The sequence below is a fragment of the Gallinula chloropus genome (assembly GCF_964237585.1).
Source record: "Gallinula chloropus genome assembly, chromosome: 16".
NCBI lineage: Eukaryota > Metazoa > Chordata > Aves > Gruiformes > Rallidae > Gallinula > Gallinula chloropus.
The window spans coordinates 2433948-2459281 of NC_140101.1; the positions used below are offsets into that span (position 1 = coordinate 2433948).

Below are 25334 nucleotides of genomic sequence, written 5' to 3' on the forward strand. Positions count from 1 at the left end.
TTTTACTGAAAGAGTTGTTGGGACCTGGAACAGGCTGCCCAGGGAGGGGCTGAGTCACCATCCCTGGATGTGTTTAAAAAAAAGGGCAGATGAGGTACGTAGGGATATGGTTTAGCTTAGGATGGGAATGGTTGGACTTGATCTTCAAAGGTCTTTTCCAACCTTGTGATTCTGATTCTGTGTACTTCAGGTATTACTGACCACAGAAAAGGGGGTTTAGCCAGGAGAAACTGAGCCTAGGAGCTGGGATCCCATGTCTGACCTCAACACCGAACTGCTGACAAGTCATTGAAATTCTCTGTGTCTCACTTTGCTTCCCTGGTGCTGATGAGCTGCCTCACAAGGGAGTTATGAGACTTAATTAATTCTTGTTTGTAAAGTACTCAGCGATCCTCTTGTGAAAGGGGCCATCTGTGCACAGCAGTTATTTTTAACGGGGTAAGGAGTGGGCAGTGAGGCCGTGCCATTCACATGGAGCCTGCTTTCAAATGCCCAGGAGCTGGCAGTGGTCATGTGAAGGATTTTAGCTTGTTCCACAGAAAAGCCTTCCAAGAAAATTTCTATAGAAAACAAGGGCAGAGGGTGGTTTTCAGGGTCCTTGAGTTTTGGATATATAAAGGACTTTTTTTTTTTCTCAGCCTTTCTTTGTCCATGAGCACCCTTGGATTGCAATAGTGGACCTCTAGGTTTTCATTCCCAGTTTAGATGGGGCATTCACATCTCTGACCAGCATTGTGTAACAGGCAGTGGTGGCTGGTTACCAAAGGGCACGTGTTTTGCAAGGATTTAGTGGAATTTAGTATCATAGAATGTTAAGGTTGGAAGGGACCTTTGGAGGTCATCTAGTTCAATCCACCCTGCAGTAAGCAGGGACATCTTCACTAGATCAGGTTGCTCAGAGCCCCATCAAGCCTGACCTTGAATATCTCCAGGGATGGGGTCTCTGCTATGATTCTGGGCAACCTCAGCCTGTGTCTCACCACCCTCGTATTGAAGAACTTTTTCCTGATATCCATCATAAATCTCCCCTTTTCTAGTTTGAAACCATCACGCCTTGTCCTACTGCTTCATGCCCTTGAGAACAGTTATTCCCCAGCTTTCCTATAGGCACCTTTTGGGGACTGGAAGGCCACTATGAGGTCTCCCTGGAGCCTTTTCTTCTCCAGGCTGAACCAGCCCAACTGAGGAGAGGTGCTCCAGCTCTTTGATCTCTTTAGTTGCCCACTGGCTTACCAGTGCTAACACTCAATCATACCAGAATTCAGGCTTTGCTGAGTTTGACACAATTCTTATGGGAAGGCTGAGTGTGGAGAAGGAAACTGGGATGTTGCCATAAAGTGTATAGCAGTTTCTTCCATCCAGGTTAAGATTCCCACAGTGTCCTTCCAGCAGGAGGTACAGCTGAGACAAGACCTTCACGCCCAGCCCTCTGCTGCCCGTGGCAGGGGCAGTGCTGTCCCGCTGGGTAGCGGTTCGGCAGCGCCTCGTCTCTCTGTTCGTGCAGACATCATGGTGCTGATCGCCTCCATCGCCGTGCTGGCGGCAGGGTCCCAGGGGAACGTCTTTGCCACCTCGGCGCTCAGGAGTTTGAGGTTCCTGCAGATCCTGCGCATGATCCGCATGGACCGGCGGGGCGGCACCTGGAAGCTCCTGGGCTCTGTGGTCTACGCACACAGTAAGGTGAGCAAACCCCCTCCCCTCCTCCCAAGCAAGGACATTGAGTCACTTTTTGTGTGTCCCCCCCCCCCGCCTCCCAACCAGTGACCCTGCTTTGGGTTCAGTTCTCCACCCCAAACATCCCCCAGGCCAGGGGAGATTGGGAAGACACCATACACATGGACCAACACAAAGTCAGATACACAAGGTCCTGTGGAGCTCTCCAACCTAGGGAGGAGAGAAATGAGGGATGCTTAGATGTTTGCAGGGAATATCTTGAACACAGTGACCACCTGCACTCATTTCAAAGAGGCAGCAATTAGCCAAGCAGCCTCATTAAGCTGAGGTGGTGGTGTGAGCTCTCTGTCTGGGATGCACAGTTCAAAGCAGATGCGTTTCTGAAGGGGTATCCCACAAGCAGCAGCCTCTCACAGGCATGACTGATGTGCTGAGTTCCCCTTCCCAACGTGAGATCACGGACCAGTCACAGAACTGACCCCTGGTGTAAGGCACTTTGGCCTTTCCTCTCTCTGGGAAGAGTTTGTTGATATTTTTCTTGTTTCCTGCTGCTGAGTTTAAGAATTTAACATTTCTTGTCTTCCCTGCACTTTCCCCCCTGAAATGCTTAGCTGGCTGATCCAGAGCTTTATATAAAAACCACAGGGGAACTTGTGCATCTCTCTTGTCCACGCTTGTATCAACTTCATCCAAAAACAATCACTCCTGTGAATTCTGAGTTAAAACTTCTGTGAAACTGGGGAGTTGCATCCAGATCCCACCTTTGCAGAACCTCCCCGGGAGGGGACCTGCTCTAAGCAGAGTCCTTGGGTGTTTGGGGTTCCCATTTCTTGACCTGTGGGAGCTATTAACACTCCCTTTCCTTCTCCACTTGCTGTATGTGTTTAGACAATGAGGTTTTCAGAATAGGGCTGCCCTGTGTGCATGGCAGGGTCATCCCAGCACACGGTCCCATCTCAAAACGGGTGTCTCCTGACCTCCAACCAAAGCCCCAAAGCCTCAACAAATGCAGGGAAAGCCCAGATCTGAGACCACCTCTGAGCAAGCTTTTGGAGATGCGAACCAGGATTGCAATTATTCTCTTCTATCCCTTAATGATCTTGCAGGAGCTGATTACTGCCTGGTATATTGGCTTCCTGTGCCTCATTCTGGCCTCTTTCCTGGTATACTTGGCTGAGAAAGGAGAAAATGAGCACTTTGATACATACGCAGATGCACTCTGGTGGGGTCTGGTAAGTAATTTTCCTAGAACAGCTGCTGGTTATTAAAATAAAATGTCCATTAACCCTCCATCTTCTATCACTTACGTGAGGAATTGACTTAGAGGGCTGTTCGTTAACATTTTTATTAAATGGCTTTGGGCTACTCTATTTAGCTCCTTTTCTTAAATAAACCTCATAGAAAATGTTAAGGGATTGTGTTTCTGGAGTTAGCCAGAGCTGGAAGGGAAACGGGAGCTCATGTGCTCTCAGTCTTAGGATTTGGCTCTGTTGTGACAGCAGAAGCAGGTGAGATAAAGACCCCTGCTATGGGGTGCTTCCATCATCATTTTGACAAGTATTGGCCAGCTTTTAATTACTTAAAATCTTCCTCAGGCAATGAGTCGTTAAGCAGGCTGGAATCCACTCCATAAAATCAGTAGGGCTGAAGTACTTGGAAGACTTTGGTGCGGAAAGGGGGGTTGGAACTCTGTGATCCTTGGGGTCCCTTCCAAGCCAGATGATTCTATGAAAGCTCTCCCCTTTCAAGTCTTTGCTGGCAGAGGAGGGGAGGGCAGTGCTTTCAGTGTGCTCTGCACGCATGCGTGGGAATTATTGGATTACCCGATTAACAGAGAGAGAATTAATGACGTTCTAATCTCCTTGTGCTATTGTTCTTCTCGCTCCGGCGCCGCGGCGCTGGTTTGATTACAAAGCATGTAATGGAAATCCCAGATCTGATCAGATCCCAGTAACAGGCTTGGGGAGGAATTGGCTGAGCAAGCAGCTCCAACAAAGGGAAAGAGGCAGTAAATGGCTCTTCAAGCCCCTTGGTTAGGACAGAAATTGAAAACAAAACCCAATTTGGCATAACTAGAAAATAAACAATGAGGGGTGAATAATGACAGCCCAGATTAGAGCTCAGTCGTGGGAGAACCACCTGCAGATTGATCCCTCCTACTCCCCGGGCTGTGAGAGCCTTTGGCAGAGGATCACCCCTTCCCTGTTTCAGGCCATGGAGGTGCACCAGGCTGCTGTGCCACTGAGAAGCTCAGAGTAAAATCTGAGCTTCATTAGAGTAAATCAGGTTTGTCATTGTCTCATTCCCAATCCAGACAGATGTTAAGAGGTGGGTGAAATGAATCAAATTTCAGGTTCAGAAGCTCTACCATGGTCTGGTGATGGTGGTTCCAATCCTTGCAGTGTTCTGTATAGATGATAAAAACTTGTAAGCCAACTTTGCAGTGGTTATGGAGAGAGCACTGCTTTGACTTTGTGTTTCAGTAAGGAATAGCCATGTAGATGCATTTTTCTAACCGCTTTGTCAAAATGGCATCTAATTGATAGGGCTTTTAGTGGACCCAATTAAACAGTGCTTTGGGATCTTACTTCCATTTGTGTAAAAGTGATTTTATTTGAAGTTAAAAGCGTGAGGTTTCCGAAGCTGCATCAGCACAGTGTCAGCTCCTGTCCCTGGGGCTGGCTCTGGGATGGGGACAACTTTCCTCTTGGCATGGGGATTGTTGGGGGGTCCATTGGGCAGAAGTCTCAACCAAGATGTTCCTAATCAGATTACATCTCCCTGCCTTGCTCTGCCAGTCCCAGGCTCTTCATATCTTCCCAGAAGCCTTGGGGCATGCCCAGCATTTCCCACCAGTGAGCTCCATGGACTGAAATGGGGAAAATACCTTTTTCTTTTTTTTTTTCTTATTCTGCAGTTTGGAGTTCAGGAGATTCTTTGTCTCCAAAAAAATCTCTCTGCTCCTCCTCCAAAACAGGCGCAGCAGCTCGGCAGCACTCTCTTGGTGCACTGCAATAATGCTGGAGAGGAGAAAAACATCCCTAAATTAGATAGTATGAAGCAGCCATAATTTATCCTGGCCGGCTAATATGCTGGGTTTAAATAAGGAGACTGGCTAATAGGCACTGCTGGGAAGATCAGGAATAAACAGCATCAGTTCTTTATGCATGTAAATAGCCCTGCCTTCCTTTGTGAGATGCTGAAAGGGGGTTTGGGGGAACTGTGCTGGTTTGCTTCCCCTGCTGAAGGCGCAACCCCATCTCCCTGGGGGAGGCTCCGAGCTGCCGCAAGCCTCTGCACCAGATGGCAGCTCTCTCTGTGTCAGTTAAAGGCAAGAAATGCTCCTGACTGGTGTGAAAACTCAGTGTGTCGAGTAGGGAGGGTGGCAGTGCTGTGCTGGGCATCAGGGCATCGCTGCTTCCCACAGAGGTGCCCATCCCAAGAAGCTGGGGTCCTCCTGGATGCCCGAGCTGCACCTCCACTTGATCCCCCACATCCCTCTGCGGTGTCACAGGAGTTCTGGCTGTGTTGTTTTAGTCTTAAGTCTCTCTGACTGTGGTCTGTGTGGTGATCTCCTCACAGATTACTCTCACCACCATCGGCTACGGGGACAAGTACCCACAGACCTGGAACGGGCGGCTGCTGGCAGCTACGTTCACCCTCATCGGCGTCTCCTTCTTCGCCCTTCCTGCTGTAAGTAGAGGCTTTGGTATCTGGCTGGGAGATGGGCTGAGCTCTGCTCTGCTTTGTCCCTGGCCCCTGGAGCTGATGGCAACATAGAGCTACATCCAGCACTGTGATGCACCCAGAGACCTCCCAACTGTGACTGCTCCATGGCTTTTGAGTCCAAAAATAAGGGGGAGAAGAAGGAGGATCTTCTTAATCTTTATAAATATCTCAAATGTGGGACACAAGGGGAGATAGCCAGCCTCTTTTCTATGGTCTGTGGGGACAAGACAAGGGGCAATGGCTTCAAGTTGGGTCACAGGAAGTTCTGCATCAATATGTGGAAGAACTTTTCCCCAGTGAGGGTGAGGGAGCCCTGGGACAGGCTGCCTGGGGGGTGTGGAGTTTTCTTCTCTGGAGATATTCTAGCCCCATCTGGACACCGACCTGTGCGACCTGTCCTAGGGACCCTGCTTTGGCAGGGGGGTTGGACTCGATCTCTGGAGGTCCCTCCCAACCCCTACAATTCTGTGATTCTGTGAAGGGAAACACTGTCTGAACATCCATACCTCAGGCACTAGTGTATGAGGCAATGGGATGGAAACTAGATTTGGCTCCACACAAACCTTTAGTGAAGTGAAACCCTTTTTCCCTCGCAAAGGGCTGTTCCTAGGGGCGATTACACCATTTTCAGCAAATTACCTATGGCCCTTTCATGGTGCATTTCAGTGTGTCATATGGATCTGATTTTTCCCTGTGGGGATAATTAACTGGAAGCCAGCATGGTGTGGTCGTTCTGTATTTGATCAGCCAGCTGGAGGTGGTTTGGTAAAAGCAGCAATTCCAGTGAGCACCAGCAAAGCTCCCTTTGCTGGGAGCAAGTCTGCTGGGGCTGCCTCAGATGGAGCATCCTCCATCCTTCCCCTGTACACTTGAAGGAAAAAAAATGAGCCAGAACAAACCTTTGGAGGGAAGGTGGGCTGCAATTTTTTAAGTGAAAGCTTAGCTAACACCACCTTCTCTTCCCCAGGGCATCTTGGGTTCAGGGTTTGCTCTGAAGGTCCAAGAGCAGCATCGGCAGAAACACTTCGAAAAGAGGCGAAACCCAGCAGCAGGTCTGATTCAGGTGAGACTTGGGGTTACACCTTCCTGATTGTGGGGGTCTTAATGGGCTTTCAGAAGTAGGGGAGGAGAGGGAGGGAAGGTGAAAAATGGGGCCGTGTGTGTAAGGTGTGAGACAGCAGCTGGTGACTGGTCTTGTCTAGGAATAAATGCCAGGAAATCAGCCATGGGAAAATAGCATATGTGGTAGGCAATCTGGGGGAGAGAAGGAACGAAATCCAGCCCAGCACAGCAAGACAAATGCATTAGGACAGTCTGTTTTCACCAAACTTCCCCCCCACCCTCCCCAAGAGAATATTTATACTGATATAAAGTTACAATTGGGAGCATTTTATTCACGATAACAGATGTCTGTGCAGAAGGCTGGCCTCGGTGATTTGAAATGGGAGTCAGTTGACATTCCTCTGCTCCTCACGCTCTCCCCAAGATTTTTAATTCCTTAATGTGCAACAACACACACTTGATACCTGACCTCACCTGACAGCGGGTGCCTGGTACCCACAGCACTCTTAGCTGGGCTTATGTGGTCAGGAGCATCGTGGTACCACTCCAAATTTGTCAGGGCAGAATGTTGGACCCGTCCCCCAGAGCACAGGAGGAGGGCACGGTGTTGGCTGAGGTTTCTAAAACCAAGGATAAGGTTTCATGCCTGGGTCCAGCATCCTGCTGTGTCTCCTCTGCAGGCTGCTTGGAGATTTTATGCCACCAACCTGGCCCGGACGGACCTGCACTCCACCTGGCAGTACTACGAACGGACCGTCACCGTCCCCATGTACAGGTACCTCCTTTTCCACTGCCACCTTTGTGATGCCACTGTCTCCATATTTTTTTTGTTATCTGGATGTACAGATTTTGTTATTTATTTACATTTTTTATTTTGAAAAAGTTGATTTTAAGGGCCAGATATGCTTTATTTCTTTTGGAGCTTTCTTTGCTTAGTGGTTTTTTTTGGTGCGTGCTTATTTTTTACATCATTTTAATTTGCCTGTTGTTATTTTTTTGTTGGTTTTTTTTGTTTGTGTGTGTTCTTCTTTTCACCTTTTATTTCTCCACATCTGCTGGTAGTTGCATTGTGTTGTGACAGTTGCCGTGGCCAGGTGTGAAGACTTCCTTCCCAAGCTACCCTGGATCGTAGGTAAACACCACCCTCCTTGTGCCCTCTTTTGGGCTCTCCTTGCTCCTCCAGCTTGTCTCTAATGGTCCTTCTGCCTTTCAGCAAACTTCTGTCCCTCCCTTGACTGGCCCAACACTCTCCTCAGGTGCATTTTCCCCAAGTCTCCCTTTCCTTTCTTATTTTTGTTCTCACAGAGAAGGAAAAACAAGTCAGGATTCAGTGAGCACTTTCCCATTCCTTGCATTTAATTTATACATCACGATCTGTGAGTAGGGAGGGACAGCAGAGCCGTGATGGATGACACTGATAAAGCACTGCTGTGTTTTAGCAGCATCCATCTGGCTTGCTTTAAGGAGAGGGAACTCGTCATTATACCCAGGCAGCTCTTTCAGCTGGCATGACACAGGTTGTAGCAGGGCCGTGGGGATTCGCAGCCTCTCGGGACATGGAGCATCACCTTGATGGGAACAGTCCCCTGCCACATCTCGCTGCCCCCCTGTGCCACTTTGGGGGTTGGTGACATCAAGGAGGCAGCTTCCTCAGGAGCTAAAAGGCAAAAACATTGCTGCTCATTTTCCACCCCCAGTATGCTGCATCCTGGGCAGGGCTGTGTGTCCCTTTCTGGTGTGTTTTTAGGGACAAGCCAGATCTCTTGGTTTGTAGAGGAGTCAGATGTGCTCGTTTGATATTCTCATTGCTTCGTGGGGTTTTCTTGGGCATGATGGGGCTCCCTGTGCTCCATCTCCCTGCTCCCAAGCAGGGCTGTGGTCTAGCACTGAGTTGTGGCACAACAAATATGAATGCCTTTCTGCTTTCCCATGTTACCAGTGCCTTTTAGCCCTTGGGAAGACATTCTGGATATATTTCCTAGGGTAAGCATTAGCCTGCATTTGAAGTGCAATAGCCAGCCTGTTAATCCATCTTAAAAACCTATTGGAAGTCACGTTGTCATGCTCAGTAAGTTTTCATTGGATTCATTCCCAGTGTGTGTCTGATCAGTTGCTTTTTCCCTAGAGATTTACCAACTGACTTCAAGGTTTTGCTTAAAAAAACCCAAACCCAACAAAACAGAAACAGACCTGTTTTCCAATAGCATTAAACCCACCCATCAAAACCCTCCCTCCCAGTATCTGACCACCTTGCTGTACATTTGCAGCGCTGGCTGAGATCAGCTACTGGAGAGGATGAGGACCAGACCCTGGTCCAAAGTCCACTGCAAAATGCAGAAAGCCAGGGCTTGGTTTCAGTGGACTTTGCCAGGTTTTACTGCTCTTTGAAAGACTGAACTTACTCTGCAGCCAGACATACAGTGACACCCTTTTGTATGAAGACATACTGGAGTAATTACTTAATCTGCTTGCATTTCTCATGGAGCTAGCAAGCAGGAAGAAAACTAAGCTAAAGAGCTCCATAAGAGGCCAAATAGACTTAGGGAGCAGAAAGAGCAAAAAAATGTAGTTTAATGAAAAAGGCAGCTATCCTGAATTAAAAAAAAAACAGGGTGAAGTTGTAGCAGGGTTGCAGCAATTTTGCTGTGGGTGCTGCTCCCAATGTCAGTCCCAAGCAGCAGCATCTCACCCTGTATTTCCCTAGGCACAGGTTTCTGCTCTCCCAGCTTCAACCTTAAACCCTGTGCCCAGGTAAAATGGGTATCACCTGGGAGAGTGGTGAGCTGTGGGTGCACCAATGCATTCAGCTCTTAGTTAAATTGGATTTAGGTTTTTTTTTTTTACTGAGAAAGCAGTGAATCTCTTTTGATTGCATTTTGGATGCATTCAGATAAAACAATTTAAAAATAAAAGGAACAACAACAAAGAAAGGGGGTAACTGTATGTTCTGGCTGCTGCTTCCATCACTCACACTGCCCATCTATCCTTGTCTACCCACTTCACTAAGCCAGCTGGCCGGTGCTGCCAGCCCAGCACATCAAGCCCAGTGCTGGGATGAGGCTGCTGACATATGGCTGTGACACACAGCGTGGTTAGGAAGTGGGTTGGAGGAACACAAAATCCCTGTCTCCCCCGTGGGTGCCTGGGAGTGATCTGCAGCCACCGCTCCCCTGGCACCCTTTCTGCTGAACGTTGTTGGGCTGCTTATTCCTCATGGTGGGGAGCCCTGTGACTTGAGCTTGCCTCTCTTCCCAAGGCATCTCTGAAGAGACTGGCTGTGTGGTAGGAGAAAAATCGTTGCACATGCCTTGGAGGAGTTCACGTGTCTCCAGCACATCACCACAGTAGAGCTAATCTCATTCGTTGGGGGAAAATGTGGTGGCCTCCGAGAGGCTCTGAGATTCCATCTGTAAACTCAAAGTGCTGTGGAGTGGAATTTGGAGTAGGCACAAGGCTCCTGGGTGTGCAGCTGGGGTTTGGGCTTGTCATGCACATGGAGCTCGGTGTGCCCAGACATTGTACCCTGGATTCACTGAAAGCAAATCTGCTTTTTATTATCCCTTGTGAGAGCAAGGCCATGATCTGCTCTATGTTCATACACTGGTCTTCACTAAAAGCCCCTGGCACATCATGCCGAGCTCGCAGCCCAGAGTCCCTGGTCGATGGGACCAAGGGCAGTGTACGTCTCACCAAAGGTCTCTCATGAGCCCCCACATTTTCCCCACTCTGTGGTGCCCATTTGCTTTCGGAGCAAGGTGCCAGCTGCCTGTCCCCAAGGGTGACATGGTGACACGGGTCCACAGTGGTTTCTGAGCAGGAGCAAGCTCAGCCTCACCTGTAAGCCTGGTCACATCGCATCTGCTCCTGGGGATACACTTCGTTCATATGCTAATTTTCTTTATTCTGTTTCTTTTCCCCTTTCCTTCACCCCACCTTTCCCCCTCCCTCCCTCCCTGTTTTTCTTTCTCTTACCCCTTTGGTTTTCTTTGGTGCAAACACTTGAAAAGCACGCAAACGCAAACCTATGGTGCCTCCAGGTATGAAGTGCATGTGACTCTGAAACTGTGTGTCATGTCACTCCTTGTTCTTCGTTTGGGACTGTAACGTGCAAAGCCTTTAATTAAAAAAAAAGAAAAAAGGCAAAGAAACCCCCAACCCCCCCAAAACAGCCTTTGAAGATCAGTGTTCTCAAAGGAATGAGTGAAAGCCCGAACCCAACTCCCCATCCTGCTGCCTACAGACTAATTCCATGCTCCTCCATGTCCATTTTAGCTATTGGTACACACAAGTGTTGGGAAACTGTCTGCCAAAATGAGGATTTAAGGAAGGAGAATGGGAGAGTGCTTGATAAGCTTGCTTTTTTAAGAATGATTTCTTGATGGTCTTACCAACCTCCTCCAATTCATACAACCAAGAAAGCTTCCCCTTTCACACCTCATTTTCTCTGTGCCATCACCCCTGAGTGTTCCTCTTTCTCTAGCCCTCTCTTTCCCCACCCTTCATTGTATTTCACTTCATGCTGTAGGAGCTGTGGCCACCATGGGACACCATTCTTTGCTGAATTAGCTGGTGTGGTGGCACCATGGGACACATCAGTGGTAGCCCAGAATAAACCCCCAGTAGTGACCATGCCTGCTTGTGGGGGCAGTGTCTGAAGGAGAAAGATCTGGAATGCTAAACTGAAATGGCTGCTCAGGATTTCCCCTGGGAATGCAGGTTGGTTGTTGGAAAGGGGATGTCCCACCTCAGCAGGACTTTTCCTATCTGGATTTTTTTTCCAAGACTGACCTAGACTCAAACAGTTACTGATCCCAGTTATTCAGTCTGGGATTTAGCCTTCTGGGATGAATCCAAATGTAAAGACCTGTATGTGGCTGGGTAAGACTTAGTATTATTATCTCAGGTTGGGCAGAAAAGAGCAGATTTTCAAATCGCAGCCGTATTTCAGCTGAGGTGGGTACTCTGAAGGTGTAGCCGAGTCAGTATTTCAAGATGGGGAATAAACAGTTTGCGTTTCAAGACTGTGGGCCAAGCTCTGTCCTTAGAGCAGTTTAAATCCTCCCTGGATGCATTAATGTCATTAGAGCTGATGTGATTTGGTGCCTGGTTTCCAAACCCGGTTCCAGTTTTCACAGGTGTGAGTTTTACAGCCGTAGTAAATCACACTTACCACTTGGAGTGGTTAATTTACAGCAGATTGCATCGATGAATTGTGAGTATAATATTATGAATGCATTCTCCTGTTGTCCTGAACAGCAGCCTATTTTGAGAACCTGGCATTTTTCTACTGCTGGAAGTGAAGTAAGAATGAGCCACTTTCATCCCTTGTCTTCTAATAAAACACCTTATAACTTTCATAAATGTTCTCACGGATGAAAAATAGCTTAGGCTGGAGACATCAAATCCTCCTTGAGTAATAATTGGCTCCTTATAGGAAACCCAGCGCAGCGTGGAGACTCATTTAAGCCCCCATCCCATTCCAGCATCCATCTCCTCATCACCCTCTTCCTTAATCACTCATACTGGGGCTGTTCAAAAAAATCATCATGTCTGTGTGTGTGTGTGGTTTTTTTGTGTGTTCCCCCCCTCTGTTGTGGGTGTGCTGCTGCCCCCAACCCCATGTTGAGTTTTTTTCATGATGTCCTGGCCAGAGGCATGATACCCCTTCTGTCCCCTGATGCTTGAACGTCATCTGTGCTTCCAGGAATAGCTGATTTACCTTTGCTTTGGATGGGGGGAGCCAGTGCCTGGAGATAGGGTGTGACTCTCTGTGCTGTACTGGGGGGGTGGTGGGAAGCAGCTGGAGGTACCGCTGAGTCCCTGCAGCAGCCGGTAACTTTGGAAGTGTTGCTGTGGTGGCTAGCATGAGCTCTGTGTGTTCCTGTGGTGTGCAGATCTTTTCACCTAGCTTCTCTTTAACCCAAACACGCTTCCCTTGCTAACAAGTGACACACGGACCAGGAGGAGAGAGAGAAAACGTGAGACGCCCCAGCCAGAGGTCCTTTCTGCGTGGCTCTGGAGGACACGGTGGCACCTGCATCACCCATCCCCTGGGTGCAGTGCTGGGTGCCATCCCTCCAGCACCTGACAGCAAAGCTCAGTTGAAGCCCTGCTATGCAATGCAGTAGCTGTTCCCCAAGCTGCCCTCGTACTCACAATTTAGCCCAAGCATTCAATTCAGGCTACATCTTGAGTCAAGTACCTGGCTGAGTTTATACCCATCCTGAAGAATTATCAGGAAAACCTTGATGTTTTCCCACCATATGTGGACTGGGCCCATCACCCTACCAGAGAAACAGTGAATTTCTGCATTTTCTTGTGTCTTTACCTTTGCATGGAAGTGTCTGTGGTGGCCCAAGACATGGCCACCTTCAGCATGGTGCAAACATCGAGTCATGGGCTGATGCAAAGGAAGGATCCTGAGATCCTTTTGGGATCCTGAGCCCTTCAATCTAGTGAGCTAATGAGCTCAGCAGTTGAGACACCTACGTTGGTGGGAACCTTGGATTTGTGATCCCAGCTGGAGAAAGTGGAGCTGTTGTCCTGTGTTCTGCTGAGTGTGAATCTCCCTGAGAAACTAACTTGCCAAAGAAGAACAGTTGCTCACCCTTCATTAACTGCTGAGTACACTTTGTGCTTGATTTTACGCCCCACCTCCTCCCATCTTGGAATGAACTGGCAAACCCTAGGGTGGGTTTGAACGGAGGTGACAGCCCAGCACTCATGCACTGCTCCAGTGCACCAAGGTCGGCTTCTTCCTGACATCTTGAGTGAAGAGGATCATTAATTCATCAGATCAAGATGTGCTCTTCTCTGGATGGAAGTGAACAGAGCCGGGCTGGGGAGCTGAGCCAAAATTTTCAGGCCTATTTTTATTCTTTTCTCCATACTTAGGATTGGAAAATTTCCTGATTTGCCTCAATCTTGTGAACACCAAGTCTGCTCTGCTGAACAACTGTGCTTTGGAGGATGAGTTTTGTACATGCAGAAGGGAGGCTTTTCCAGTTGGGTTGTGGGGTTTTTTCTCAGTTAGAGGAAAATGGTGAAACTCTTGGTCTCATAATGGCTGAAGAATTGGGGGCATAAATCTCTCTGCCTTTATTTTACAGTAACAGCCCCATTTCTTGCAGCCCCTCAGCAGAGATTGCTCTGTTAGGGAAGGGCCTGTCCCCAGCCTGCCAGCAGCCCCCATCCTCCTCTTCATCCCTGCGGAGATGCATCTTCCCCCTCACTTGTCACAAGCACGACCTGGGCCAGCTGCTGTGATGACTTCACACCCTCTGGGCACAGTGATGGCATGTGGCACTTCAACAGTTTGACAAGGCCACGCTGGTGGCCCAGAAAGGAGTTTAGTGCAACCCATGGGATGAGCCCCGTTGGCCTTGACCCCAACCACAGAGTCCCCAAGCGCTCTCTGAAGTAGATGCTACTCTTCCCGACCGTATGCAGTGTTCTCTGTCCTCCCACCCTGACACCTCCAGCTTACATCTTTCTTGCTGGAAAACCTGACTGTGAATATCAGCATTAAATATGTATGGAGTGAAGCCCCAGGGTCCAGGGGAAGAAAGCAGAAGTGGCTGTGGGAGCTAATTCAGTGGTTTTTAGCCCAAAAGCTGGACAGGCATCGGGTTGTTTGCTTGTTGGGCTTTTTTATTCTTATTGTTGTTAACCAGGATTCCCATCCTCATGTTCGTTTTCTTCCTGAGAAAGGAAGGAAACTCATGGTATCTTGGAGGCTTCAATACATGGTTTTGCCTCATTTGGAGGCAAAACTATGACGTGGACAGGAGGAAATGGGTAGACATGGCCCCAGAGCACAGTGCTATTTTTCCTGGGTTCATCCTTAGCCTTGTTTCCATATTTATTCTGCCCCAAAACTGCTCCTTCCAGTGCCTCCCCACATTCCCAAGAGCGGCAGGGTTGAGTTTTCCCATTTGCCTCCGAAGCTGGAGCCCTGACCTCCAAATGCAGCAACACTGACCATCAGACAGGTGGTGAAGCAGCTCTCCTGCCAAAACACCATCGTGCTGCCCAGAAGCCCTGGCAGCCACTTGTTTTTCTGGGAGGTTCAAAATCTGGTGGTGTGGACAGGTTTCTCTCTCTCTCTTGCTGTCACTCTCTCTCTTCCCCCACTGCTCTGCCTTAGGACACTGTTGGAAGTCGCAGCCAAACCCCTCTCCTTCCTTCCCAAGCTGTCTCCCAGTTGCAGTTGGTGGCACAAAGCTGGTTCTAGTTGAAAGGATGGGGCAACGGGGGAAGTTTCCAAGACAGGAGGCTCTGAAATCAGCTTTGCCTGAATATTAATGTTCTTTATTTTCTCCCTCTAGACTCATCCCTCCTCTGAACCAGCTGGAGCTCCTGAGGAACCTGAAGAGCAAATCGGGACTGACATTCAGGTTAGCAGCAGAGCTATGAGAGCTTGGAAACTACACACTTTGCAACCTATTTCTTTTTGGGTTGTTGTTTTTGGGTTGGTTTTTTTTCTTTTTCTTTTTTTCCTTTTTTTTTGGTTTCTTTGTTTTTTTCCTTCCTGCTTTTGGCATTTGGACAGTCTTGAAGATGTGAGAGGTTTTGGCAGCTGGTCCCCCATCGGTCATTCAGTGACCTCCTCCCCATCCTTCTCCCACGCTGTACATTAATTTCTTCAGCCTAACTTGGCTCTGGAGTAATGTTACGATGCTTGGTTGAAACTGCAAAGTGGTATTTTCAAAGGGTTTAATCAAGGTAGTGTTCTCAGTTTTCCTCTGACCTTTCTGCTCTTCACATCCTCAGAGGAGACTCAGGCCCACAATGCTTTTATTAATCCCCTATTCCCTCCAGCCTTCCCTTGCTACCCCTGAAAGCAGGCAAGGTTGTAGTGGTGAGGAATTTTTGTTGAATTTCCTGTGGCAAGGTGTACGTGATTGCCCCAGATGACCAGTAGTCCTGCAGCTTAAACATTTGCTCAGGAGGGGTAACTTGTTTTTTTTTTTTAAGAAGGGAAGGATGCCCCATTTGCTGAATGGGGAGTGTGGAGACCTGGGAGGGACAGAGAGATGCTGGCCATGCCAGTAGGTATTGGGGCCAGCTGGGGAGGTGTGTGGTGGGACCTGCCCTGGGCTGTGTCTCGGCAGAGGGTAGAGGGCAGTAGACCCATGCAAACTTTAAAATGCAAGTATTTGAGCTAGTAGCTGAGGTTGGGCTTCCAAACTTGTCTGAGCAAGGAGCAGGGGCTGAAGGGTGTTTTTCTTAGTCTCTCCACGCTGCTGCCCGCAGCCTAAGGGAGAGGGATGGGCATCCATGCAGATCTCAGAGGTCACTGCTGGGGGGAGGCAGGACCAGGGCTGGTACAGCATTGTGCCCAGAGGGAATCAAACTGCTCCTGCCCAGGGCTTTTCACACTCCGGTTTGTCCCTCAGACTCTGGTGTTAGGAGCAGCTGAGAGACTCCTCACTCTCCTGTGGGGCTGCAGGGATAAGGAGGCTTCAGGGCTCCTGGTTAAATGCTATTTCCCACCATGAAGAAGCTGTCAGAGTAGCTGAAGGCAGAGCAGGCTTTCCTCATTGCTGGAGGGCAATGCTGCCCTGGTGCCTGCTCAGAGAAGATGAGATGTTTTTTCCAGCATGGCCTGAGCTTGGCTTGAGCGTTAGGCTGCCCTTTGGCAGGTGTTCAGCTTGCTTCGGCCTCAACTTCAGGGATTTTTCAGGACAATCAAGTGGTTTGGGATCTCAGTAGGAAACCACATGTGAAGGTTGTACCTTCCCGCTCCCTCCACGTAGCCTCAGCCAGCAAGCTGGCAAAGGAGCTGCCAAAGGCTTTGGAGGCAGAAATCCCACCTAGGGTATCAGGATGTCAGGGCAGGGGTCCATGTTCCTTCCCACCGAGGTCCCCCCCCTCCCAGCACCATGCGTTAGCACTGAGGTGTGAAGCCATGCATCAAGGGATGTGAAATTAGCTCTGTCCCGATGGTCAGGAAGGAAAACCAGATGCACCAGGGCCCCGGGAGCAGTTCAAATCCTTCCCTGTGTGCTGAAACAACTCAGGGCGGTGCGTTTCCAAAGGAAGGGGGTCACTCTCTGAGCCCACAGAAGTCCTCCTGTGCTCACACAAATCACACAACCGTCAGGCGTCTCAGTCATGCGTAGGCACACGGATGGGTTGGGATAAACTCTTCAACCCTGTGCGTTGTATGTGTCTTCTCAGAGGTTGTGTGAGTCTCCAGTGATCTTCTGTCCAGGCCAGAAACTCCAGGAATTAAGTGCTCCTTTCCCTTTCTTCTGTCCACAACTTTCCACTTAGTTGTATTGTTTGGTATTGTCCTTTCGTTATGTTTTAACAGTGAAGCAGCAACATCTTTTGCCACCTGACACCATGCTAATGTACTATTGCTTCTGTTTAAAGGAAAGAGCAGCAGCCCGAACCATCGCCAAGGTCTGTATCACTGCCAACACGCCATTCCCATGCATTCCCTGTAGATTTCTATGTACGTGTGTGTGTGTACCATGTCGTGGCGCCATCGAGGGAAGCATTCTAGGTATTAACGTGCTTTTTCTGTGCTGTGGCAGTCCGATGTATCTACGTGTAATGCTGGACCTTAAATCCTATCTTCCAGTCTGCCTGGGGCTGTAGCTGCCAGGGTAGCGAGGCTGTTGGGGGCGGGGGGGAGGCTAGAGAGAGTGGTGGGCAGCACGGGCAGAGCTGGTGGACTCTTCTCCGGAGTGATGAAGGCTTTTGGTTTATGCTGCTTTTTTTTGTTTTCCTTTTTGTTGCTGGAGTCGTAGGTGAAACAGTCTAACACAGGCTCAGTGAGTGCTGGAGCGTTGGTGGGGCTTTGCCTATGTCTCCATCCCCCAGTGCCGTGCCGGGCGGAGGTGACATGGGAATACGAAGCCATCACCGTGTCGCCGAGTTAGCAACTTCTCCTGAGCTCCTCTCACTGCAGGGTGCTGCACGGGGCTGCGCGGACCTGCTGCTCCGTGGGACACAGGAGGGCTCTCTGACATGGCACCGTGGCAGAGACACCCTTTCTCCACCCCATTCCCTTGGCCTCACAACCTCTGGGTGAAGCGCAGTCCCTGCTCCGTCTTCCCTCCACGCCTGGAGCCCACCGTGCAGAGGGTGCTCAGCCGGGCGCCCTCTGAGAGGTGGCGAGCACCTTCCAAGGCCAGCCATAAACCTCACCTACAGCAGAGCTTTTCTCTGCTCACATGTCCCAGGGAAAGCAACAGGGCTGGTATTTGGGATACTCTTCATCCCCTCCCGAGTGTTTTAATTCTGGGATTCTCTTCCTCAGTCCTTTTAAGACATAATCCTGGTACTCAATCCTTTTTTTTCTTTTCTTTTTTTTTTTTGGTGGGGGGAGGCAAGATGCAAACCTGATGATCTGTGGAGATCATCTGCTTGGCTTTCAGGTCTTCCATCTCCTATCACAAAACATAGCCTACAGCCTAGATACTGTAAATGCTTAATATGTTTCTCAAGGAGTAAATATATAACTGGAGCAGGCATTTTGCAGATGTAACTTTCTGCTGTGCCTTTTAGCTTATAAGAGGCCAGAAACTAATTTTTCCCTGGCATAAAATCCAACCAAAGATATCTGGTACTGATTAAAGGGAGGAAAATTTCATCCTTCCTTCCTTTTCCTCCCCACCCCCTCTTTTTTCTGTCTTTTGAGCTCTTTCCTTTTGCAAGCAGAACCTCTGTACCGCTCCATCCTCTTTCCTGCCAAATATACCAAATCTCCAAGATCATGTCTCAACTATCCAGATTTTGTTTTTTTTTTCCCACCTACTTGGGGTCTCATCCTGTGTAGCTAAAGGCAGCTTCCATCCAGCTTTAATAAATCAGGGCACATTACATAGGGAGTGCTCTTAGAGCAGACCAAGGCTGAAATCTCAGCTACCCACTGGTGGGTCCTCCACTGCCCTATCTTAGCCAGTGACGTACTTTGGATGCATCAAAGGGTAAATCCACATTTCTCACAAGCATATGACTGTGCAATGAGGTGAAATCTCTGTTCAACCTGATTAGAGCCATAGGTGAGGAAATCTGAGGCTTGGCAGTCCCTCATAGGGTCACACCAGCCAGCATGCCTGCAATTGCAGGTACTAGTCTGGTTTCTGAGGCACCAGTCTTATTTCTTAATTTTGAATCTCAGTCTCATCTTGCAGGACTCATCTCCACCAGTGGAAACACTGGGTTGGATATAATTTCTTCATAGAGGTTGCAGGGTTTGCCCTATTCCATTTCTACCTTGCTTTCTTAATCATGTGTCACAGAAAGAAGTAAAAAGAGCCTTTTGCTGCCCTTTTCCAGAGTATGTTTTACTATAGATATCCTTCACAGGGGTCACTTCCAAATGATGCTCTCCTGCTCCTGTAGTATATCTGTCTCCTCTGACACTGCTGGGTTTTGTTGCCCTCTGTTGTAATCCTGAACCCAGCAGTGCTCAAGCTGAGGGTCTGCAGCTGCCATGTACATGGCATCAGGGTGCTTTCCATCTTGTTCCATCAGCTGCCATAGCAGAACCAAAGCTCTTTTCTCCTGTGTTTTGTTAGGGCAACATCAATTCTACCTGTTCCCACTGCCCTTTTCCATCTAGTACTGTCTCAGACCTCAGGAAGGAACCTTGCACATCAGTCCCTGGAATCAGGAGGCCCCAGATCACCTATTTTTCCCAGGAAAAAGTTCCTGTATCTTTTTGCATTCACATCCTAAGTCTCCCACCCACTGTAATTTCCCAACAGCCTCCCAGTGATGTTCAGTGTGTCATCCTGCCCTTAGAAAAGAAAACTCATCCTGTGTCTCAGCCCACCCAACAGTTAATCATCCAGCCGTGGTCTGTCGCTGCCTGTTTCCTTAGGAAACTCCTGGGGATGAGTCGTCTCTCATAGCAGACCTCAGCACCACACTTCTACTGCTCCAGCTGATACAGGATTTGCTGCTTTCCATCTCCATCGATGTAAGAAAACATCCAGTCTGTCATCTGGAGATAGCTGGATCTTCTTCCCATTGTAGCTGGGTGTCAGGAGTGGCTGATTTCCTGTGTCCCTCTTTCCACAACTGACGCACCAAAGTCCTTACAGCAAACAACAGAACCAGCTTCTGCACTATTTTGCATCCTAAATGTATTTTTAAGTGAGGTAGGGGATGCAGGGTCCTGGGAACGTGCTGTGCAAGACAAACATTGCCTTGCAAGGTCAGGGAGCATCCTGAACTCCTCACCAGTGTGTGCAGCAGCCGCTGGGGTCTTGCCCACGCACCAGTGGCAATGCTGCCCTCTGACTCTGGTGCTGCCATAGCTGTGCTGATTTCTGCTGAGACAGCACCCAGAGACCTGCTGCCAGGGGTGGGAGGACACGGGGAGGGGATGGGGTTAGTGTGGCAGAGGCTCTGGGTCACCTGGAGTTACTTGGGTGGCTTTTGATTTGACCTTGGCACAGAAAGGGACAGCCGATCTGAGACAGGTTATGTCCTTTCTCTACTGTTCCTGCTGAGCTCATCTGCATCCATCTGTGACCGAGTGCCAGGAAAGCTGTGTGCTGACTGCCTCGAGGGGACAGGACCTCACCTCCCCGTGACGTGGAGCCCAGGCTGTGATGAGCAGAAAAGATGCTGGCCTTTTTCTACATGCTACATACCTCTTGCCCCTTGTTATTTTCCTCCCTTTTTAAAATAACTGCTCACGGAGCCTCCTGTTGCCCACCCTACCATTGACCTTGGCCAGGAGAAGTGGTCACCTGCCCTTCCCCAGGCTGGCTGCTGCTGCTGCAGGAACACTTAGCGCCGATCATGCCTCCTAGACCACTCTGCTCTCATGCAAGTCTAAATATGAGTCTTTTCTGCCTCATAAACCCAGGGAAGGAGTGCTGCTCCATGGTGGGACTTTTCTCACCCCGCCTGCTGCAGAAAGCCAGCAAATGAGAGTGGTAATGGGGTTTGGTTGCTCCTGTGTTAATCAGGCTGGAAATCTGCTGTGGCATCTTGTCTCTGTTTGTTTTGTCTTCTGATTGTAATGTCAAAAAGACAAACATATGGTTAGCCAGGACTACGGAGGCTCTTATATGAACCATGTGCTTCAGATGCTCTTTAACAGATGGTTTTATAAACATCTGAAGGCATCCATGACCACATTTCTTCCTCTTGTGTTTTCCAAAATATAATTGGGTGGAAAGCTAAAAAATTTCATGAACTTAAGCGATCATAAAAATAATATCAGAGAAAAAAGAAACAGAAGGATTCTGGGGAACTGGGAAGCTAAAACTCAGATTACTTTGTCCAGCATGAGTTCAGTCTTGTAGGTAACGAGAGGAACCTCTTTGGAAGGTTGTGCTCTGCATTGGTTTGTCCTCGGCCCTCATGAACTCAGCAAGACCTTGGCTGTTACATTGAGTGAATGCTGGACTGGGCCACCTTGTAACGTGTATGTATATCTGTGCGTATACCTATCTCTCAGTGTATGTATGTGTCTGTCTGAGGTACACACAATGTTAATATCTCTGTTCAGGGGTGTGATTAAGGCTTTTGTACGCACTGGAGGATGCCTTTGGTTGACTCAGTGGGCCCCTGCTCATCCAGCCCAGGGTGTCCGAGGTGTCACTAACTGCTGCTGCCCATGGGAACCGGTGGCAATCACAGGAACCCAATGGGCCATGTTAGCCTGGGTTGGTGTTTGACTCTCTAACGATTTAAACTGGTGTCAGAGACTCATGCTGGGACTGACAGTAATCTGGAAATAATCAGTTGCCTTTAGGGGAGCGGATTATTTGCACAGAAGGGACTGCATCTTTCCATAGGGACCGCAGAGGAGACTAAGAGGAGGGTAACCCACCTGTCTCCCTGAGGCTCTGCATGCTGAATATCCCACTTCCACGCTGCAATGCTCAGACCACAGCTCCAGAACGGCCCTGGTAGCACCACTGATCCCCGGGGCTCCCTGGGGATGTGGGGTCCCGTTGTGGGCACCTGAGGAGTCCCCAGGATGGAGAAGGTGGTGTTGGCTGAGCTTGCATGGGATGCTGCAAAGCAGAAGGAATTCCTGCAAATTCCTTCTGTGTGTGTCTGTGCCGATGAGCTCCTCCCATTGCCGAGTTCAAGTGTAAAACGAGATTGGGGTTTGATGCCCTTCAACCTTTTCACTCTGTCCATGAACTCAGCAAGTGACGTCCGCTGGTGGCCAGGTGGGGCGATGGGGGCCACATCATTACCCTTCCGCAGGTAGAGGGCTGCTCCATGGCGTGGAGGACCCCGGTCGTGGTGGCGATCTCTTGGCAGGGCAGTGCCTGAGCAGCGATTTTGGGGGGGGGGGCTGGTGGGAGCTGCGGCAGTGCCTCAGCAAAGCCACTAACTCCCCAGAAGTGGTAGGACCCATCTCAAAAGTGTTATGAAAAACAGATGTGTGAACACAGACGTTCAAGCCCCTTCCTGTAAGGGGCTTCACCGCACCCTTTTTTATCTTTTACTTATTTTTAATGCCAGGCTTAATATCATGCTGTTTCCCATACAAGAAGTGCAAATAATTCTCAGATTAACTAGCTCTTTTTGTGAGGTTTTGGTTGTTTTTGTTTTTTTTTTTTTTAAAAGAAAAAGAAGAAATTTGAACCTTTTGGATGTCATTGGACAAAATGAGTTAAAGTTTCAGCTCTCCATGGCTTAGCCAATTAAAGAAAATAAATCTTTTTTTATCTGTTTAGAGGAAGAAAAGAATACTTTTTGTTTCCAAAGCAGATGAAAAAAACCACCCCTTCCTGCAGAAGCAGTGGACTGTAGATCAACTGATGCCACCAATTCAATGCATCATTTCTAACAATGACATTTATTGGCCACAGTGAGATAAATTTCAGAAACCCTCTTGATTTTGTTTTTTATTTTTTCCTCCCCATTTAACGCTCAACCAGAAGAATCCTGTCATGAACCCGGCCCTCAGAACACCTGTCTTTTAAACCTAGAGTCAGTAATCAAAAGTTTCCTGTCTGGCATTTGCTTCCAGGTCTAATTTTTACTCTCCCCTCATTTCCAGTAAAAGCAAACCGTGCAGAGAGTCACTATGCGGATGCTGCTCAGGAAACTCTAGGTACCACGGGAAATGCGTCGCACGGAACTAATCAAAAGCTGCACGGCTCATTCTCCCTCTACCCTGCTACCACCCGTTCTGATCACTTCTCTGCTTAATAGAGGTACTAGATGAGTAAAAAAAAAAAAAAAGAAAAAAAAAGGTGAAAGAGCCTCCCCATTGCCCACTCAGAAATTAGAGGCTTCCTTGTCTGCTAATCACGCAGAACACATGAATCAAAGAGATGAGGATGGGGAATTTGGTCTGGGCTAGCAAGCCAGTGTCTGCTCAGTGATGAAGGAGGCCAGGAACTGAAGTTTAAGAAATGATGGAAAATTTAAAAAATTAAAGTAAAATAACATTTTAAAAATTTAATGGTTTTTTTTTTTTTTGGAGACAGACTCCTTCCTCCCTATCACTCCATCCCTCCTCAAGGCCCAGGGAATCCTTGCAAATTGAATTGCGCTGTACAGCAATGTCAAGTTAGTAGCATGAGAAATACCAGCTTCCTACCTCTGCTCAATCACCGTTCCTTTGGCTCTCTGAACACTACAAATTGACCTGTCCTAGTCTTGTGGCCTTTGGAAGCCATGGCTTGCCTATCTAGCACCTCTACTACGCAGCTAGAGAAGGACTAATCTCAGCCTGTCCCACCAGACGTAGGGGATACGGGTTCCCCTTAGCGTTGACATTGGCATTGTGAATGGTTCTGTTTCTAGATCCTGTGGGGAGCAGTTAGCTAGAGCTGAGGGTTTGGTATGAGCAGTGTTTCCATCTTTCTCATCAAGCTGACAGTTGTTAGGCGGCTTCAGAGAGTTCCCAACGAGCATCCCTTAGCTCATCCATCTGATTGCCATAAGGGGACACAGATACATACATCTTATTCTACTTATGCACACATATGTCTACTTCCCCACTTGCACTGGAAGAGTCTCTTCCCCCTGCCCCAGACACTGCTTCTCAGCAGCAAACATGCACCTTCTTCAATTACCGAGGCCCAGAGTTTGCATGCTGCGAATGCTGGTAGGTGAATCCCATCAGCTCTTCCCCCTCCCCAGCAGCCAGGCAGGGGAATTCCAGGAGTGGCAGGGCACTGAGCGATGCCGCATGTTTGTGAAATCGGATTTTTGCATGCTCTTTTTTGGAGTCCGTTTTAATTCTTAAAATCACCAGTCTCTGTCTCCCTCAGAAAGCCAACAAACTACAGCTTTAAAAGTATATGTATCTCTGATTTTGTCCATTAATTGTTCCAACTCCTATCTTTTCTTTTCTTGCTATATTTTTCTTTTCCTTCCTGGCTGTTTTAGTTCTCTGTCAGTCTAGAGGCTCGGGCTCAAGCCTGAGAGACGCGTCCATCAGCAGCTCAGTAGTAGTGTGGTAAATCCCATCTCTGAATGGGTAACAAAGAGGAAAGGGGCATGATCTAGATTTTGTAATGAGCAGTTCTCCATGCTAGGAAATCCTCTGTACCTGGATAAATAGCCTGAATCTTCAAGTTAGCCTCCTGATACGTGTTTCACTGGCACTGTGGCCTTCCTTGAAGTTTATCCTTGAAAGGACTGATTTAAATATTGGGGGAGCATCAGTTGCACAGGCAGCATTCCAGTACGTTTCCACGTGACAAAGATTTGGTCAGTAGTAGCTGGGAAAGTTGTCACGACTTCGGTGGTGTTTCCATTTGCCAGGCAAGGCTGGTTTGTTCTTGGAGGCAGAGGTGTAGCGCAAGCAGGGACTCCTCCCCAGAGAAAGGAGTTACTCAGCGCTGAGGTTGGGTTTGGCAGCAATTAAATCATGCAGTGATATTTGTAATGCTGTCCTCTCACCTGTCTGTGTCCAATTCTGTTTTCTGGAAAATCAGCCACTCTGATCTTAATGTCTTCCTTGCATGTCTTCCTAGGCATGAATTTGTAATTGGTAAAACCAGTTTTGTTTTGTTTTTTTTCCAATTTTCTACTAAATTCCTTCCCACTGTGGTCCTCATTTCATCTCCCCCATCTTGAGTTCTGCAAGGGAAAGGGAGGATGAAACAAATTATTATCTCAAGATCTTAATCCTTTGGAGACCCTGAGAAAGGAGGGTTACAGGCTGTGGTTCTTCCAGTCAAAAAAGGAGTCTTGAACTTTGGAGTAGCTCCAAGAGCATCTTTGTTACCTGCATCCATCCTGAATGTAGCGTTTTACATGCTGTGCTTTAGTAAAACTCTAGATTAACCTTGAAGGGACATAAAAATAGTTCAAATGCCTTGTTTTCCCAGACCCTTGGCCTGCCTGCCTACAGTCCCACACTGCACAAAGTCTTAGGGGCAGATGCCAGCACTTTGATGCATCTAAAGCAGAGTGCTAAAAGCCTTCATCTAGGATGCCTGTAATGAAGTAACAGAAAATGATGAGGCGCTCATGGAAAACTCAATATAGGTAAATTAATAGCAAACTCCTTAGAAGCTGTGGTTTCTTAATGTACTAACCAACGGTCTCTGGTCAATAAAGGCAATAATGCAGGCATTTTTAGACAGTAATGCAAACTATACCAAGCCAGATTATCAGGTCTATTGTATTCTGTTTTGTAAGAGAAATTCCTGGTGTCTACTCAGAGAAATGAAGGCACCACAGAGACCTGACAGTGGGAAGGCGACCAGTGAAGGAGAAGTGTCTGCAGAGCCCTTGACTGGCCTGAGCATAGACTATTTCTTGAAGTCTAGTTTAGAAACAATCAGCCAGCTTGAAGATGCAACCTAATGTTTGGCTTTGCTCCTGGAATGCAAACCAGCTGAGCTGGCAAATAGGGAGAGTTGGCTCAAAGGTGCAGGGTACGTGTGATGGGGTGTTTGACAGCTCTGAAC

At 48.4% G+C, this 25334-nt stretch overlaps 1 protein-coding gene across 4 annotated transcripts in view; it reads left to right on the top strand.

Moving 5' to 3' along the window:
* KCNQ2 (potassium voltage-gated channel subfamily Q member 2) overlaps positions 1–25334 on the top strand; it is a gene marked incomplete at both ends in the record, with an annotated part of 67181 nt that overhangs the window by 25710 nt on the left and 16137 nt on the right. For 2 of the 4 annotated variants that reach the window (XM_084271423.1, XM_084271425.1), the window contains 8 exons: positions 1505–1680; positions 2781–2906; positions 5257–5367; positions 6371–6466; positions 7146–7240; positions 10473–10502; positions 14793–14861; positions 16846–16879. In XM_084271423.1, the coding sequence (XP_084127549.1) occupies positions 1505–1680; positions 2781–2906; positions 5257–5367; positions 6371–6466; positions 7146–7240; positions 10473–10502; positions 14793–14861; positions 16846–16879 (737 nt within the window). Of the gene's footprint in view, positions 1–1504; positions 1681–2780; positions 2907–5256; positions 5368–6370; positions 6467–7145; positions 7241–10472; positions 10503–14792; positions 14862–16649; positions 16703–16845; positions 16880–22462; positions 22517–25334 lie in introns of all 4 variants that reach the window. The other 2 variants (XM_084271422.1, XM_084271424.1) reach the window with 2 other exon arrangements.